This window comes from Hemiscyllium ocellatum, chromosome 4, assembly GCF_020745735.1.
Source record: "Hemiscyllium ocellatum isolate sHemOce1 chromosome 4, sHemOce1.pat.X.cur, whole genome shotgun sequence".
NCBI classification, from domain to species: domain Eukaryota; kingdom Metazoa; phylum Chordata; class Chondrichthyes; order Orectolobiformes; family Hemiscylliidae; genus Hemiscyllium; species Hemiscyllium ocellatum.
In genome coordinates, this window is record NC_083404.1 from 124,306,705 (window position 1) to 124,325,310 (window position 18,606).

Below are 18,606 nucleotides of genomic sequence, written 5' to 3' on the forward strand. Positions count from 1 at the left end.
ATAAATGTGTGTTATTGTATTTTGGTAAAACCAACAAGGGCAGGACTTATACAGTTAATGGTAAGGCCCTGGATAGTGTTGTTGAACAGAGAGATCTAAGAGTTCAGGTATATAGTTCTTTGAAAGTTGCGTCACAGGTAGACAGGGTGGTTAAGAAGGTGTTTAGTACGCTTGCCTTCATTGCTCAGAACTCTGAGTTGGAATGTCATGTTGAGGCTGTACAGAACATTGGTGAGGCCTATTCTGGAGTACTGTGTGCAGTTCTGGTCATCCTGCTATAGGAAGGATATTATTAAATTGGAGAGGGCTCAGAAAAGATTTATCAGATGTTGCCAGGGCTGGAAGGTTTGACTTATAAGGATAGACTGGGACTTTTTTCCCTGGAGTATAGAAGATTGAGGGGTGACTTTATAGAGTTTTATAAAATCTTGAGTGGTATGGATAAGGTGAATAGCAAAGGTATTTTCTTGAAGTGGGGGTGGTCATAAGTATTTTTAAGATGAGAGGAGAAAGGTTTAATAAGGACCTGAGGGGCAATGTTTTCACACAGAGGGTGGTTTGTATGTGGAATAAACTGCCAGAGGAAATAACAGACGCAGGTACAGATTCAACATTTAAAAGACACTGGGGCAGGTACATGAATAGGAAAGATTCAGAGGGATATGGGCCAAAAGCAGGTAAATGGGACTAATTTGGTTTGGGAAACTTGGTTGGTGTGGTTGAGTTGGACCGAAGGTCTGTTTCTGTGCTGTGTGAAGATACATCATTATTTATGGAATTATTTTCACTTGACACTTTTGTACAATGCCTCCTAATAAAAACTACAGTTAGCAAAAGATGGGAAATGCTGCCTTCCTGAAGTAGTCCTACAGAACTTCTACAAATCATGAGAAGTTAGTTGTTCCCGAAACATTAATGCTGTTCTCACACAAGAGAAATGGAACTCTGGGTCTGGAAGGGAGTAGTTTCATTTCATTTACGTGGCAACCTACATTCATTGTACCAAAGCATTTGAAGCATAAGTAAACCTCAATGGGCGTACACCACTGCAGGTGCATCGATTGGTTCACTGGTTTAACTATTTTAATGGTCTGACAGTCTTGTGGCACAGTAGCTCAGTGGTTAGTACTGCTGCCTCGCAGCGCCAAGGACCCAGGTTCAAGTCCAGCATCAGGCAACTGTCTGTGTGGAGTTTGCACATTCTCCCTGTGTCTGTGTGGGTTTCCTCCCACAGTCACAAAGATGTGCAGGTCAGGTGAATTGGCCATGCTAAATTGCCCATAGTGTTAGGTGCATGAGTAGGGGAATGGTTCTGGGTGGGTTACTCTTCCAGAGGATCAATGGGGACTTGTTGGGCCAAATGGCCTGTTTCCACACTGTAGGGCATCTAATCTTTAACGCTCAGTCAAGGCCACTCCACAGTTTGCAACAACAGATACATCAGGTTACTCACATTGGTGCTGCTGCCGAGGTAGAACAGTAAGTTTTCTGATTCGGAGGTTTTCACATTCAGTGTCAGAGTGTTGTAGTTGCTGCTTGTCACTGTTGGTTGGTAGGCACGGACACAATCACGGTTGGCTGATACTGCCACTTTAATCTGGGGAAAAATATCAAATTCATGATCAGGATCAAAATGACTGGATTTGATATTGGCACAAGGGTGACCAGCCAGGACACAAGCACGGGGGTTTAGTAAGTTCTCCTCAGAAGAGTTCACCTCATCTGTTCTCAGTCAGTTAGATCGTCCTCACAGAACATGGCTCCTACTTCACAGGAATACACCAGCCCTGAGTGCTCACAGCTACCGTGATCCTGACAAATAAAAGATATTGCAGCTTACTGGCCTGTCCCCATTCTTATAATCGATTGTGCTCAAGGCTCAGTCCCTTTGTGCCTGAACCCACCTCAATCAAACACTATCCCGTTGCCTGTCTGTGTGTCCTTCTATCACCAACCTGCCCATGCCGACAAATACCCAGCATGCTCTGCTGGCTCCAAGCAGCCAAGCCCTTCTCTCCGCACCTGCCCCCAACAACACAGCCTGAGCTGGGCAGCCCATTGCACAGCATCCCTCTGCCTTTGTTTTCTCCATTCAGGAGATGTAGGCTTTGCTGGCTACATCAGTAATTACCGCCATCTCTAACCTGTTTGAGAACGGGATGGTGAACTGTCTCCTTGATTCACTGCAATCCTTGTGGTGTAGGGACAGCCATAATATCATTACGGAGGGATTATGACCTAGTGACAGGGAGTGCATGGGGATATAGTTCAAAGTCAGGATGGTAAACGGCTGGCAGGGAAACCTGCACACAATCCTATCTATTTGACACCCTTGTCCTTCTTTGTGGTTAAATCTTAGCAGGATGTATACACTTAATGGTAAGGTCCTCGAGAGTGAACAAAGAGACCTTGGAGTGCAGGTTCATAGCTCCTTGAAAGTGGAGTCACAGTTAGATCGGATAGTGAAGGCGTTTGGTACATGGGTTTGGAAGGTGCCGTTGGTGGAGTTTTGAGAAGCTATTACAGCATTATCTTGCAAATGATACACATTGTTGGCAGTGTGTATCAGTGCTACAGCAAGTGAATGTTTGTGGATGTGGTACCAATCAAGTGGGCAGCTTTGTCCTGGACGGTGTTAATCTTCTTGATTGTTATTAGAGCTGCACCCATCCAGCCAAGTGAGGAGTATTCCATTACACTCCTGACTTGGGCCTTGCGGATGATGGACAGGCTTTGGTGAGATAGGATGTGACTAACTTACTGTAGGATTCCCAGCCTCTGACCTGCTCGTGTATTTTTATGGTTGATCCAGCTATATTTCTGGTAACTGTGTTGTTGGTAGACAGTGGGATGTTTGGCGAGGGTAATGCCTTTGAATGTCAAGGGGAAATATTGGATTGTCTCTTGTTGGAGATGTTCAATGCCTGTCACTTATGTCATGTGAATATTACTTACCACTTGTCAACCCAAACTTGAATGTCATCCAGGTCTTGTTACATATGGGCATGAATGAATTCTACACCTGAAAAGTCACAAATGGTGCTGAACATCATCAGTGGCCATCCCTTTTTCTGGCCTTATGATGGCGGGAAAGTAATCGATGAAGAAAATGATGGAAGTCATTGGGCCTAGGACACTGCCTTGGGGAAATCCTCAGCAAATAAAACCAGCCCTGAAGATGTTGAATTAAAACTTTAATCTGTCTCTTACTTCCTGGAAAGATTGCAGTTTTAAACAATGTTTTTAACTAGGCACAAGTTGAAAAGTAAGGCTGATACAAGAACACAGCCAATGCTGTGAAAACAGGGGTTATGAGGCACGTTAGCAAGTAGCAATGGGGTGCTACTTGTTGTTACTGGATTGAAAGCTTATAGATCATAGAGTTCAGGAAACCTCAGTATCACAGCAATGTCTCCAAGCAGGAGCAAGAATTGAGTTGAAGTATGAGATGGTGTCATGAGTGACGTTAGCAGAATATAAAAGGTAGAAGAACATAATAAACACGGGTAGGAGGAGTCCATTCGGTCCTTTGGGCCTGCTATTACCAATCGTGGCCAGTAGCGTCAACTCCAATTCCCTGCCCACTCCCCATTGCCGCTACAAACAAAGCAACACCCCACCCCCACTAATCACTTCTGGGGGCCAAAGCAAGTGACCACTGCCGTTAATCTTTCCTGCACCATCACTGCAGCCCTGGCTGGCTACTCACCGAAGCAGCTTGCTTCCGCGCCTGACTGATCAATTCCTTTATCTCGGATAAGTTTCTGTTCAGGTTCTCCTCCAGAACTTTCAGCGGCTTCAGCTTGTCCAGCAGGTAGTTGGCTTGAACTTCGACCTCCTGCACCTTTTTACCAGCGGCCGCCGCTACACGGGAAAGAGCAGAAATTTAAATACAGGCGGAACTGAATGTTACTGCACTGTGCATGTTACAGCTGGAAGCAAGATTTCCACTATTCTGGGGTGAGACAGCAAAGTGGCAGAACATTTGACAGCATGGTTTTGGCTTTCTTTCTTGAAAAAAAAAGAAATGTGTGATTGTTTGTTTTCGCTCTGCACATGTCCAGTCATGTAAAATAAGTGCATTTGTCAAAAACGACCTTTAATCAATTTCTCACTGCAAACTTACCAGTCTTCACTGAATCACTGATGAGGTCGTTTGTTTCTCTGATGGTTTTATTGACCCTCGCTACGAAGCCAGATGTGCTCAGCAGCTGCTGACTGAACTGCTGAATTTCTGCAAGAGTTGCAGCTGCTGTCAGATTTGCCGAGACTGCACGATCCTTCGCCTCTTGGAATCGAGCATCTGTCCCTGCAAGAAACCAATGGAGATGCTGTTGTTCAGAACCATCTCACATTTTGTGGTCACCACTGTGTTCAAATGCCTCCAAGGCACTGACTCTTGGCAGGGTGACTCAGTGGGTAGCACTGCTGCCTCACAGCGCCTGGGACCACGGGTTTACACCCACCCTTGGGTAAAAAAGAAACAAAGTAAATTTAGCCCAGGAACAGGTTATTCGGCCCTCCAAGCCTAAGCTGATCCAAATCTACTGTCTAAACCTGTCGCCCAGTTCCTAACCATCTGTATCCTTCTGCTCCCTACCTACTCATGCAGTTGTCCAGATGCACTTAACGTGCCTGCCTCTAACCACCTCTGCTGGCGACGCATTCCAGACACCCACCACTCACAGGGTGACTGCCTGTATGGAGTTTGCTCGGGTGCTCTGGCTTCCTCCCACAGTCCATGTATCGACTGGCCATGCTAAATTACCCCACTAGTGTCCAGAAATGTGCAGGCTAGGTGGATTAGCCTTTATAAATGCAGGCTTACAGAGTCAGAGTTGGGGAGGAGGGTAGTTATTCAGGGGGTCGATGTAGACCTGATAAGGCTGAATGGCCTCTATCTACATGGGCGGCACGGTGGCACAGTGGTTAGCACTGCTGCCTCACAGCACCTGAGACCCGGGTTCATTTCCCGACTCAGGCGACAGACTGTGTGGAGTTTGCACGTTCTCCCTGTGTCTGCGTGGGTTTCCTCCGGGTGCTCCAGTTTCCTCCCACAGTCCAAAGATGTGCGGGTCAGGTGAATTGGCCATGCTAAATTGCCCGTAGTGTTAGGTAAGGGGTAAATATAGGGGTATGGGTGGGTTGCGCTTCGGCGGGTCGGTGTGGACTTGTTGGGCCGAAGGGCCTGTTTCCACACTGTAAGTAATCTAATCTAATCTAATCTACACTGTAGAGATTATATCCACCTCTGTAACCTTCTCCAGCCCTGCAACTCTTCAAGATCTCTCTGTCTCTCATTCTTAATTTCTTTCCTTTCTCTCCTGGCCATTGTGTCTTTTGCTGACTTCACCCCAAATCTGATTTCCCTCTGTAACATTCACCTTTACAAGACTTTCTGATCCCTCTAAGTCACGTCTCTTGCTCAAATTATATCTGATGCACCACAGGGAAGTTTACAATAGTAAAGACACTGTCTAAAGTACATTACTACTGCTGTTGCATTTTGTGTCACCCAGAGCAGTTGCATTTAGTGGTTAGCACGGTGGCTCAGTGGTTAGCACTGCTGCCTCACAGCGCCAGAGACCCGGGTCCAATTCCCGACCCAGGCGACTGACTGTGTGGAGTTTGCACATTCTCTCCATGTCTGCGTGGGTTTCCTCCCACAGTCACAAAGATGTGCAGGTTAAGTGAATTGGCCATGCTAAATTGCCCGTAGTGTTAGGTAAAGGGGTAAATGTAGGGGGGTGGGTGGGTTGCGCTTCGGCGGGTCAGTGTGGCCCTTGTTGGGCTGAAGGACCTGTTTCCACACTGTAAGTAATCTAATCTAATCAGATCAGAGCACAGTGAAGAAAACTGGGTTAGTCCCTGAGGGAGTCCTCCCATTTCTCATCTGTACATCGTATCCAAGAGATCCTAATGAGCTCTATCACCCTTGAGTGGGAATATCTAAACTCCAATGACAATGGGATGGAGGGGAGGGAGGATTGCTGGTGACTGGATAGTTACATGTTTCTCTGAGTGGAAGACAAACACTCAAGACACGTTCTCCAGAGAGTTGCATAAATAATCTGAAACTTCCTTGGTGGATATTGTCCAATTTATTGTCCAAGAAGTTCCTACTTGGTTTTGTGGCCTGTTTCAATGACTCACTTCACTTACCATTTGGCAACTGTGCCAGAATGCGCCAGGGCTTGCTGAGGTGCCTGCTCACATTACCCACGCCCTTCTGAATCTGGTCCACCTTCCCCTTCAATCCATTCAGCTGATTCACAAATCCTGAACATTTCAGAAAACAAAATAAAGAAACTGTTCAGATACCAGGTACATTTATTCTGGAGTCATCAAATGGTTACAGTGAAGAAAGAGGCCATTTGGCTCATCGCCACACTGTAAATTTCTGCAACAACAATTTAGAGCGTCTCACTTGCCTTGTCTTGTCTTTTTCCCTGCAACCCAAGAATGTCATTCACACTTCAGCTGCTGATCCAGTGCCCCTCTGAATGCCATGACTGAATCTGCCTCCACTACGCCTCTCTAGTAATATGTTCTAGACCCTAATCAGCCAACATGTGAAAAGATTTCTCTTCATTCCAGCTTTGGCCCTTTGGTTAGTTGCTAAAATCTGTACCTGGTGATTGTCAACCCAATGGAAGCAGCTGCTCCTGAGCTACTTCAACTTTGTATGATGTTTAAAACTTCCCATCATAGCTCCTCCCAATGCTCTCCTTTCTAAGGTGAACAATCTCAGTTTCTCCAACCTATCCAGATCACCAAAGTCCCTGGAAGCCCTCTTGTAAACCTTTGACATCCTGGGCTGGCACCGTAGCCCGGTGATTAGCACTGCACCAGAGACCTGGATTCAATTCCAGCTTCAGATGACTGTCTGTGTGGAGTTTGCATGTTTTCCCCAAATCTGCTTGGGTTTCCTCCAGGTGTTCCGGTTTCCTCCTACAGTGATGACAGCGAGAGGCCAGTAATTGGCACTGCCAAAATAGCACCAGATTTTACCACCACTCAACAAAGATGGAAACGAGACGGTGTAGAAAATGGGTGGGAGATCCACCAATTTCAGTCCTGCTTCGCCATCAACTCCAACCTGACTGCAGATACAAAACAACTAAAGGTACAACATCAGGTGAATGAAGTTCCAAGGAATATCGTCCCTACTCCAAGAAAACTCAGCGACTTGCAGAGTACTGACCATCAGCAATGGCTACTTGTTCTCCAGAGAAGACAACTTGGGGGTGTGAACTACCCTTCCCAAATCCCCCTGCACTTCAACATGATGGCTGGCAGACAAACTGTGAAATGCTTCTCCAGTCCTGCTGCCTTCCAGTAACTCCCAAGAGTAATGTGCACATTTGTTTTAAGCTAAGCTGGGACTTTCTTTACTGAAGCAAAAGAGGTTGAGAGGCAACTTGATGGAAGGTTATACATTAATGAGGGGTATAGATAGAGTTAATGGTCAGTGGCTTTTCCCTCGGATGGGGGATTTCAAGACTAGGGGGCACATTTTTAAGGGGAGAGGTGAGAGATTTTAAAAAGACATGAGGGGCAATTGTTTCCACAGAGGGTGGTTTGTGTGTGGACGAACTTCCTGAGGATGTGGTGGATGTGGGTACAATTACAACATTTAAAATACATTTGGCTAAGTACATAAATAGAAAAGGTCAGAGGAATATGGGCCAGGAGCAGGTGGGTGAGACTAGTTTAGTTTGGGATTATGTTCGTCATGGACTGATTGGTGTGTTTCTGTGCTCTATGAGTCTATGACAAGCGAGGCCCAGACAGACAGGGAGGCTTTGAGGTTTCGCCATGTGGCAGTGAGGAGTTGGAGTCAGAAGGTCCAAAGAGGTAAGTTGGCATTGAATTCCTCTCAGGTTGGTTGTGACCTAACAAGAACAGGCCTGGTCCACCAGATCCTACACTAGGATTATGTGCCATTAACACCTCTCCTCCCCCCTCCACCTCTTGCAATGCTGTCAAACTCCTCCCTTCTCCTATATGCTCACCTCAGTGCCAACAACTCTTCCATTTGATCCCTACCAATGACCTGATTACACTGAAGATCCTATTGCTGCCCAACAGCCCTTTCCATTGGGTTTGGGTGTAAGGCTGATGATGAACATTTAATTAAGGCCTCAGAATTAAGAGCTTCCCCAGTCTTACGCAGTGGAGGGTCAGGGATTATCTATCTATTCCTCATCGTTATTAAAACGGTCCTAGGTTTTCTGCAGAACACTCTTTAAAAAGATCTAGAATGTGTCTTTTCAACTCAGGCGTAGTCAGAAATGTCACCAGATGTTTGGATGCAATCATAGAATGATAAAGCATAGGATGAGGCTATGGATCTCAGTGCACCTCTAACCAGTTAGTTCCATTCCTAGCTCATTCGTCGTAGCCCATTGACTTCACCGGTTTCCATTAAGAAGTGCTGAGATTAATACTGAATGCACAAATCAGTCGAGTTACTCACCAGCAGTTCTGTTTTTCAAATCATTTGCATCGTTTAGGATCTCTGAACTGCGCTGGGCTGACTTCCTGCCAAACTCTTCCAGTGCTTTTTGAGGACCAGTGGCCTTTAATAAAGAGCAAAATGAATAGAAGCCTTAGATCGAGGCAGCAGAGTCAGACAGAAAACTGACATTAGGATATGTCAGCCAATAAATACAAATAATGGACCAGTCCAATAAGCGCGGTTGGCATTCCACACTGCTTTTTGGTGAGTGCATTTTTAGTGTTTTGCAATCAGATAATTCCACCTAATAATGTGGGTGATCTTCAGCATTTGTTGTTTTCAGTACAGATTCCAGCATCTGCCGTAATTTGCTCTGACAATGTGCTTGATCTAGTTCTTCATACTTGATAACAGACTCCAGGAGTGTGAAAGCCAGGTACAGAGTTAATGATGACAGTATGCAGGGATATAGATTTAGATTTAATATTGCCACTCCTACCTAGGTACAGTGGAAAGTGACTAATGTCGCCATGTTCCACTGCCATCTTGGATTACAGAATAAATTACTGATTTATGGTAAAATACTGAATAAGTTATTATTAAATGGACATCACTATAACTTGTCTTATGAGCAAAGGCTAAGAGATTGGGACTCTACTCACTGGAGTTTAAAAGAATGAGAGGTAATCTCATTGAAACATAGAGGTTTCTCAAGGGGTTTGAGAGGGTGAATGCTGAGAACATATCCCCTCATGGGAGACACTCGGACTGGACAACATCATCTCAGAATTAAATAGTGAAAACTTAAGACTGAGGTATGGAGGGATTTCTTCTCTCCAAGAGTTGAGTATCTTCGGAATTCCTTTATGAGGGGCATGGATAGGAAAAATAGACAAAGTCTCTTCCCTGGGGTCGGGGAGTCCAGAACTAGACGGCATAGGTTTAGGGTGAGAGGGGAAAGATATAAAAGATACCTAAGGGGCAACCTTTTCACACAGAGGGTGGTACGTGTATGGAATGAGCTGCCAGAGGAAGTACAATTGCAACATTTAAGAGGCATTTGGATGGGTATATGAACAGGAAGGGTATGGAGGGATATGGGCTGGGTGCTGGGAGGTGGGACTAGATTGGGTTGGGATATCTGGTCAGCATGAATAGGTTGGACCAAAGTGCCTGTTTCCATGCTGTACATCTCTGTGACTCTATCTGTAGGGGCAGAGTCCTTCTGTGTGTTTAAGGCTGAGATACAAAGATTCTTGATCAGTAGGAAAATAAAGGGTTGTGGGGAAATGGCAGGAAAGTGGACGTGAGGAATGTCAGATTAGCAATGGGTTGGACTGAATGGCGGAGCAGGCTGGAGGGGCTGAATGGCCTACTCCTGTTTCTATTTCTTAAGATCTTATGGAAACTTGTTTGTAAGAAAATGTGCAAGAAAGGACATTGAGGAGGGCAGTGTAATCAAAATTTAGTGAAAAGAGTTTCAAGTGAGAGGAGGGAATAAGGAATTTGGTGGGTTACATGGCTGAGATCTATTGAACAGGAGACAGACTTGATGATTATTGTGGATTTTATCTAGTCCAAAAATCGTTTATGTTCCTAAGTATGATTAAATGATTCCAGGTAAAAATGCAGATTTCTTACTGCACGTATTGTGCACCTGCGTGCTGCAGTGTTCCACAGAAACAAGCCTTTATTTAGTTCAGTAACTGTACTAAGATCAGGTCTGCATATAAATTAGTGAAGACTGACAGGCTTAACTAAACATAACAATGTCAAAGACCAGGAACCAGCTGGTTAGAGAAGCTGCCACCTTCCTGGTAGACATTATCTTTCTAGGCTTGAGTAAAGCCTTTCCTGACAATATTCCACGTGGTAGACTGATCAGTAAAGTTAGATCACATGGGATTCAGGGAGAGCTTGCCAATTGGATATAAAATTGCTTAACAGAAAGAGACAGAGGGTGGTGGTGGAGAGTTTTTGTTTGGAGGTCTGTGGCCGATGGCATTCTGCAGGAATCAGTGCTGGGTCCACTGTCATTTGTCATTTAGATAAATGATTTGGATGAGATTTAGCAGGCCTTGTTAGTACGAGTGCCGATGATGCCAAAACTGGTGGTATAATCGACACTGAAGAACCTTATCTAAAATTACAAAAGGATCTTGATCAATTGGACCAAAGCGCTGAGGAATGGCAGATGATGTTTAATTCAGATAAGTGCGAGGTTTGTGTTTTATTAAAACGAACAAGGCAGGACTTATACAGTTAATGAAAGGGTCCTGGGTAGTGTTATTGAGCAGAGAGACCCAGGGGTTCTGGTACATAGTTCGTTGAAAGTTGCATCACAGGTAGACTTGTTGGTTAAGAAGGCATTTAACAAAGGCTTGCCTTTGTTGCTCAGATCATTGCGTATAGAGCATCATGTTGAGGTTGTGCAAGATGTTGGTGAGGCCACTTGTGGAGTACTATGTACAGTTCCGGTTGTCCTGCTTTAGGAAGGACATTATTAAGTTGAAAACAATTCAGAAAGTATTTACCAGGATGTTGCCAGGACAGGGGGAGTTTGAATTATAAGGATTATAAGGTTATGGGAGTTTTTTTCCCTGGAGTGTAGGAGGTTGAGGGGTGATCTTATCGAAGTTTATAAAATCATGAGGCGCATGGACATGGTGAATGCCAAAGGTCTTTTCCCCAGGATGGGGAGTTTAAAACTAGGGGGCATTTTTTTTTAAGGTGGGAGGAGAAAGATTTAAAAGGGACCTGACGGGTAACATTTACACACAGACGGTGTGTGGAATGGACTCCCAGATGAATTGGGAGATACGGGTACAGTTACAACATCCAAAAGACATTTGGAAAGGTGCATGAATAGGAAGGATATGGAGGGATAGGGGCCAAACGCAGGCATGTGGGACTAGTTTAATTTGGGAAACTTGGTTGGCATGGCTGAGTTGCACTGAAGGGTCTGGAAGAAATCAATACAGGAACAAATACATTTTCCAAGAGTTCTGAGAACACTGTTGCAGATTGATGTGTCAGGCAAAAGTGACTTGGAAAGAGGGTGACATGAAGTGAGGATGGTGGGGGGATGTAGCAGGAGTTGAATATTTGTTGAAATAGTGAATTTGTGGGAGTTTTTTGCAGTAAAGTGTTCATTGTACCTTTATAATAATGGCTACTGAGCCTGTGTGGAAGGAATTATGTCAAAACAGCATCAAATCACATGGAACTGGGAAATGAGCATGTTGAGTTCTAGGATTGTCCCTTCTTATTATCTCCTAAAGACAGCTAATACTTTGTAAAAGTTCACTGGCATCAGTCTGGACTGCCTTTTGTTAACAACCCAGACTTGATCTTACCACAGCAACAAAGGAAAACATGAATGATCAATGAGCAACTTTCATTAGCAAAAGATAAAATGCAATGAATCTAAATTTAGCAATGACTAATCCAGTTAAAAGGAAAGATGGATTTGAATATTTCTGGTGTTTTTCACAACCAACAGATGTCTCAGAGTGTTTTATAGCCAATGCAGCACCTTGTGGAGTGTGGGCAGTGTTTTAATGTAGGAAACATGCCGGTTAATTTCTACACAGCAAATGGCCACAAATAGGAATGTGATATTCATCAGATCATCTGATTTGTTTGTGACGTTGATTGATGGATAAAAATCGGCCAGGACATGGGAATAATTCACTTGCTCCTCTTTTATGTCTACCTTCAAAAGCAGAGAATGCTTTTACTAAACATCTCTTTCAAAAACCAGCATGATCGACTGTGCAGCTCTCCTTCAGTACTGCATTGGACTGAAATGTTCACCTAGATTTTCACACTTCAGTTTCGAGATTGCGGCTTGAATCTTCAATCTAAGAAAGAAGATGCTACGCACTGAACCATAGCTGGCAATGGGACGGTGTGAGAGACTTTAAAGATTCAGTTTGCTTTTTGTCCAAAGTCATAAACATGTTCTCTGCACTCTTCATGACCAATTCTCTACAAATAGGAGAAAAATGTCTCAGAAATTGAGTGGTGAGATAGGTTGTAGCTCGGTTTAGCTATTACCAGTAAGAAAGTGGAATATTGGATGAGACAGTTAGCACTAGAATAGAGAACACTAAGTTAGAAGGTGGAACAGGAATGAAAGGTAAATGAAAACTTTCAGAATGAACATTACATGGCTTGCATGTGAATGGTTAAAGTAAATAAGATTAAAGAAACATAAGCATAGATTATCAAGTGAAATTCAGATTCTAATTCAGTCAAAGTAACAAATATCCACCTGGATTCAGAGAGAAAAAAATACAAATACTGTCCAATGTAGCAGAACAATAGCATGTACTTTTTCAGATGCAGTAAAACTTCTTTACTATTGAAGTAACTACACAGAGGCCGGTATCCCGTCACCAAATCACCCTTTATTACATCCTGGACTCTGTACAGCCTCAGCAGAACCACCTCCCAGACTGAGCAGCATATCTGCTCACTCCTCCTTTTATCTGTCAGCCAGGGGTCCCTGACTGGATCAGATTAACAGCCCCAATCAGAGACTCATACTCCATGACGTCCAGCCGGCTGACCTCATTACAATCACTACAACCACATTTTCAATGTTAAGAATATTAAGGCAGCTTCAAAGATTTAGAAAAAGAATGCATTTGTTCTAAACATTTGGGTGCATGCAGACAAATTTATATTTGAATGGTTAGGCCCAAACATTCAGTGATGACTGCAGGTTTTGTTTCCAACAATAGTGTGGAAGAATTTCTTAACCCATAATATAAACTCTGCCATACTGATAAGAGTTCATCTCATGAAATAAAATGACACTTGTAAATGGGAAAAAAAAAGATTTATATAGCATTTAGTAGCAACTTCTTGTGGCTATGTGCATATCTATGTATACATCAGAATAAACCAGCTTAACTTGGTGTTGACTCCTCCTGCACTGCACATTATTTTAACAGCAAAGGTGTTGTATTTGGTGATGAGGTGGGATTGTGCATGCTCCTACCTGAATCAGGTTGTGGCTGTAGCAGAGACCCGGCTTATGGATCAGCAAGACTCTTGTGTGAAATACCCCTGGGACTAAGTGCAATTTGAGAAAACACACTCTCACAGCCAGCTGCTAGAAATTATAGAACCTTTACAGCATGGAAGCAGGCCATTCGTCCCATCGAGTTCACAATGACCCTCCACAGAGCACCCGACCCAGACTCACCCACCCCGCGCCCTCAAACTATCCCTGTAATCCTGCATTTCCAATAGCTAATCCACGTAGCCTGCACATCCTCATACATGATGCGCAATTTAGCATGGCCAACCCAGCTAAACTGTACATTTTTGGACTGTCGGAGGAAACCCTCGCAGATATGGGGAGAATGTGCAAACTACACACAGACAGTTGCCCAAGACTGGAATCAAACCAGATTCTGTGAGGATGCAGTACTGACCACTGAGATATTCAAAAGGGCATTGGATGATCATTTTAAACAGAAACACTGTGCAGGTTTATGGCTGGAGGATGGCATTCTGTCATAGTGTTCATACAGAGAGCTGGTGCAGACACAATGGGCCAGATGGCCTCCATGTGCATCATAAAGAATCTGTGACCCTGTGAAAATACTCACCAACTTCAATGCAGCATCAGCTTTGTTCCTAGCTTCCAATGCAATGCTTGCAGCTTCATCAATGAGTGCTTTGATATTGGAATGCGTGTTGATGGCCACTGTGGCATTCAGAGACATGTTTCTTACAGCTGCAAGGGAACTAATAACAGGAAATGGTTCAGTTAAGTGACTCAATGAGTGTTACACAGGTGTGCTATTGTAACCAAAAACTGCATTTCTCCGTGTATGACATCAGTGCTTGCTTTCTTCACTCTGCCTTCCCCTACTCTGGATGAAAACGATGAGACAATCTGGCTCCCAGATATTTATCTCTGAATGAGAACCAAATTCTGTCATTGTAGGCTACAGCTGTTGCACTCAGGCTGAGATAGCTGACTGAACAAACCTGGAGCTTCTGCTATACAACATGTAATCTTTCAATATCAAGTTATCCACCTTGCCTTCAGGCAGGTCTCTTTGTAAACGGTTGAAAATGTGTTGCTGGTTAAAGCACAGCAGGTCAGGCAGCATCCAAGGAATAGGAAATTCGACGTTTCGGGCATAAGCCCTTCATCAGGAATGAGGAGAGGGTGCCAGGCAGGCTAAGATAAAAGGTAGGGGGGAGGGACTTGGGGGAGGGGCGATGGAGGTGGGATAGGTGGAAGGAGGTCAAGGTGAGGGTGATAGGCTGGAGTGGGGTGGGGGCGGAGAGGTTAGGAAGAAGATTGCAGGTTGGGAGGGCGATGCTGAGTTGAGGGAACCGACTGAGACAAGGTGGGGGGAGGGGAAATGAGGAAACTGGAGAAATCTGAGTTCATCCCTTGTGGTTGGAGGGTTCCCAGGCGGAAGATGAGGCGCTCTTCCTCCAACTGTTGTGTTGTTATGTTTTGCCGGTGGAGGAGTCCAAGGACCTGCATGTCCTCGGTAGAGTGGGAGGGAGAGTTAAAGTGTTGAGCCACGGGGTGGTTGGGTTGGTTGGTCCGGGCGTCCCTGAGGTATTCTCTGAAGCGTTCCGCAAGTAAGCGGCCCGTCCCCCCAATGTAGAGGAGGCCACATTGGGTGCAGCGGATGCAATAGATGATGTGTGTGGAGGTACAGGTGAACTTGTGGCGGATATGGAAGGATCCCTTGGGGCCTTGGAGGGAAGTGAGGGAGGAGGTGTGGGCGCAAGTTTTACATTTCCTGCGGTTGCAGGGGAAGGTGCCGGGAGTGGAGGTTGGGTTGGTTGGGGGTGTGGACCTGACGAGGGAGTCATGAAGGGAGTGGTCTTTGCGGAACGCTGATAGGGGAGGGGAGGGAAATATATCCCTGGTGGTGGGGTCCGTTTGGAGGTGGCGGAAATGACGGCGGATGATACGTTGTATACGGAGGTTGGTGGGGTGGTAGGTGAGAACCAGTGGGGTTCTGTCTTGGTGGCGGTTGGAGGAGCGGGGCTCAAGGGCGGAGGAGCGGGAAGTGGAGGAGATGCGGTGGAGGGCATCGTCGATCACGTTTGGGGGGAATCTGCGGTCCTTGAAGAAGGAGGCCATCTGGGCTGTGCGGTGTTGGAACTGGTCCTCCTGGGAGCAGATGCGGCGGAGACAAAGGAATTGGGAATATGGGATGGAGTTTTTACAGGGGGCAGGGTGGGAGGAGGTGTAGTCCAGATAGCTGTGGGAGTCAGTCGGTTTATTGTAGATGTCTGTGTTGAGTCGGTCGCCTGAGATAGAAATGGAAAGGTCTAGGAAGGGGAGGGAGGAGTCTGAGACAGTCCAGGTGAATTTGAGGTCGGGATGGAAGGTGTTAGTAAAGTTGATGAACTGTTCAACCTCCTCGTGGGAGCACGAGGCAGCGCCGATACAGTCATCGATGTAGCGGAGGAAAAGGTGGGGGGTGGTGCCAGTGTAGTTGCGGAAGATGGACTGTTCCACATATCCTACGAAGAGACAGGCATAGCTGGGGCCCATGCGGGAGCCCATGACAACTCCTTTAGTTTGGAGGAAGTGGGAGGATTGAAAAGAGAAGTTATTCAGGGTGAGGACCAGTTCAGTCAGTCGAAGGAGGGTGTCAGTGGAAGGGTACTGGTTGGTGCGGCGGGAAAGGAAGAAGCGGAGGGCTTTGAGTCCTTCGTGATGGGGGATGGTTTGTAAAGGGGTCAGCCAACCGTGTGTGTAAGGGACAGTAACAGCAGTTTGTGCAAGGTTGTAGCTGTGAACTAGTTAGTGATGTTAATAAACTTCATGACACCTGTCTCAAGAAGAACATGATGGCATATGTTCTGAAGTTTAACATATAGAAACCGTAACATATAGAAACTGATGAAGCACATTCTGCAGATAGAAGACATTCTATTCATTCAGTGGCCTGTGCAAGAGCTAACTTGCCAGTATGTTCTGCATTTTGGTCAAACTAACAAATATTCACCTGGAATCCAAGAAAAACACAAATATAGTCAATAAAATAGAACTTTTCCCAGATGCATGAAATCTGAAAGACCACTTATTTGACAATAACTATTTTCATAGAATCCTTACAATGTGGAAGCAGGCCATTCAGCCCATTTAACCCACATAGACACATGAAGGCCATCCCACCCACATTCATCCCCACCACCCCTTTCCTATCCCTGTAACCCTGCATTCCTCACGGCTAATTCACTGCACATCTCTGGATTGTAGGAGGAAACCCACACAGACACGGGGAGAACGCGCCTACTCCACACAGTCATCCGAGGCTGGAGTTGCATCTGGGTCCCTGGCTAACCACTGAGCCACTGTGCTGTCCAAAGTGTTTATGCTGCGTCAACATTCAGAAAATGGTGGCCTTTTATTTCAAGATTTGGGTGCATACAATCAACCTTGTATTTGAATGGTTAGGCCTGTGAGATGGCTGTAGGTTTAGTTGGAAGACCGGCCATGATCATACTGAATAGTAGAGCAGGCTTGAAGAGCCGAGTAGCCTTCTCTTATTTTTATTTTCCATATTTCAATGACAGACTTTATTTTTAGCTCAAGTCCGACAATGGACTTGAACCCACAAACCTCTCACCTGGAGACAAAAACAATGCTTGTTTACTTACGGCTCACACAAGTAACTGATCTGAACTGGTTTTATTACCACAAAACAAAATGATCAAAGAAAAAGACTCAAAATTATATCATGACCAACAAACATCCCAATGGACTTCACAGCCCATGAAATACTATGGAAAGGTTGTAATGTAGGAAATGCTGCAGCTAATTATTCAGACAGCAAACAAACATGAGCAGGTAATCAGCTTTTCTCACATTTTTTGGGTGATGTATGAAGACTAACTTTCCTGATTTTCTCCAAAACAGTACCATGGAATCTGAAAGGCTTACGCTTGAAATGTAAATTGTCTTGCTCCTCAGATGCTGCCTGACCGGCTGTGCTTTTCCAGCGCTACACTTTTTAACTCTAATCTCCAGCATCTGCAGTCCTCACTTTCTCCTAGCTACCAGAGAAGGCAGATAGAGGCTTTAGTTTGAGATTTCATCTGAAAGATAGCATCTGCCATAGTACACACTCTGCTCAGCATCACACTTGTGCGTTCAAGTCTGAGAATGGAACAAGAGCCCAAAACCTGAATGAGTAACTCAGAGGTGAGAGTGCTACCAAACTGCCTCACAGCTGGCTCACGTATATGTGGTCACTCTAACTTTGTTTTCTTGATGGCCATGAATTGTGAAGGGGGAGGTGGCTTACTGGTCACACTGGGACTGAACAGACTATGACTGCTACAGAGGAACCAGTTACATAGACTGACCTGTTCAGCAGATTCGCAATCTCACTGAGTCCTTCAGCATGGTCTTCTGCCTTATAGACGAGGCTGAGCACGCTCTTTTGAGTCATCTCCATTACCAACTTGTCAAGATGCATCCTCATCTTAGTATTCCACAAATCCAGCTGGTCACTGTATTGCTCCAGAAACTGCAGTCAACAATACAGCGCAACAATTTTAACAAAGCGCAGAAGATACACAAAGATGTTCCACACAGAGCTTTTTTTGAAGACTTTTATAGGATATGAGCATCATTGATAGGACAACATTTATTGTCTTTTTCTCATTTCCTCAACACGGTGATGGCGAGCATCCTTCTTGAATTGCTACAGTCCATGGTGTGTAACAGTACTCATGGTGCTGTTAATGAAGGAGTTCCAAACTTCGTACCCAGTGAAAACGAAGGAATGGGTATCTAGTTCCAGCAGATGATGTTGAGGTGCCAATGTTGGACTGGGGTGGACAAAGTCAGAAGTCATACGACACCAGGTTAAAGTCCAACAGGTTTATTTGAAATCACGCTTTGGAATGCTGCCCATTTGTCAGGTCATGTGATGAACCACTTCACCAGGCAAAGGAGCAGCACTCCGAAAGCTTGTGATATCAAATAAACCTATTGGACTATAACCTGGTGTCATGTAACTTCTGACTAGTTCCAAGTCAGGATGACATGTGGCTTGTTACTGTGCCAAGAAAAAGAGTTCATTAATAATCTCATTGTGGCCGTAACATGGTAGAACTGTCCATTGGGATAGTAACCG

At 44.9% G+C, this 18,606-nt stretch overlaps 1 protein-coding gene across 1 annotated transcript in view; it reads right to left on the bottom strand.

Moving 5' to 3' along the window:
• The window catches only part of lama1 (laminin, alpha 1), a 308,489-nt gene that overhangs the window by 52,307 nt on the left and 237,576 nt on the right, over nt 1-18,606 (bottom strand). Inside the window, exons 39-45 of the mRNA XM_060823828.1 lie at nt 17,831-17,994; nt 14,086-14,224; nt 8,480-8,582; nt 6,163-6,279; nt 4,127-4,309; nt 3,710-3,864; nt 1,454-1,597 (exon numbers count right to left, since the gene is read on the bottom strand). Coding sequence (XP_060679811.1) covers nt 1,454-1,597; nt 3,710-3,864; nt 4,127-4,309; nt 6,163-6,279; nt 8,480-8,582; nt 14,086-14,224; nt 17,831-17,994 — 1,005 coding nt within the window. The remainder of the gene's footprint in view (nt 1-1,453; nt 1,598-3,709; nt 3,865-4,126; nt 4,310-6,162; nt 6,280-8,479; nt 8,583-14,085; nt 14,225-17,830; nt 17,995-18,606) is intronic.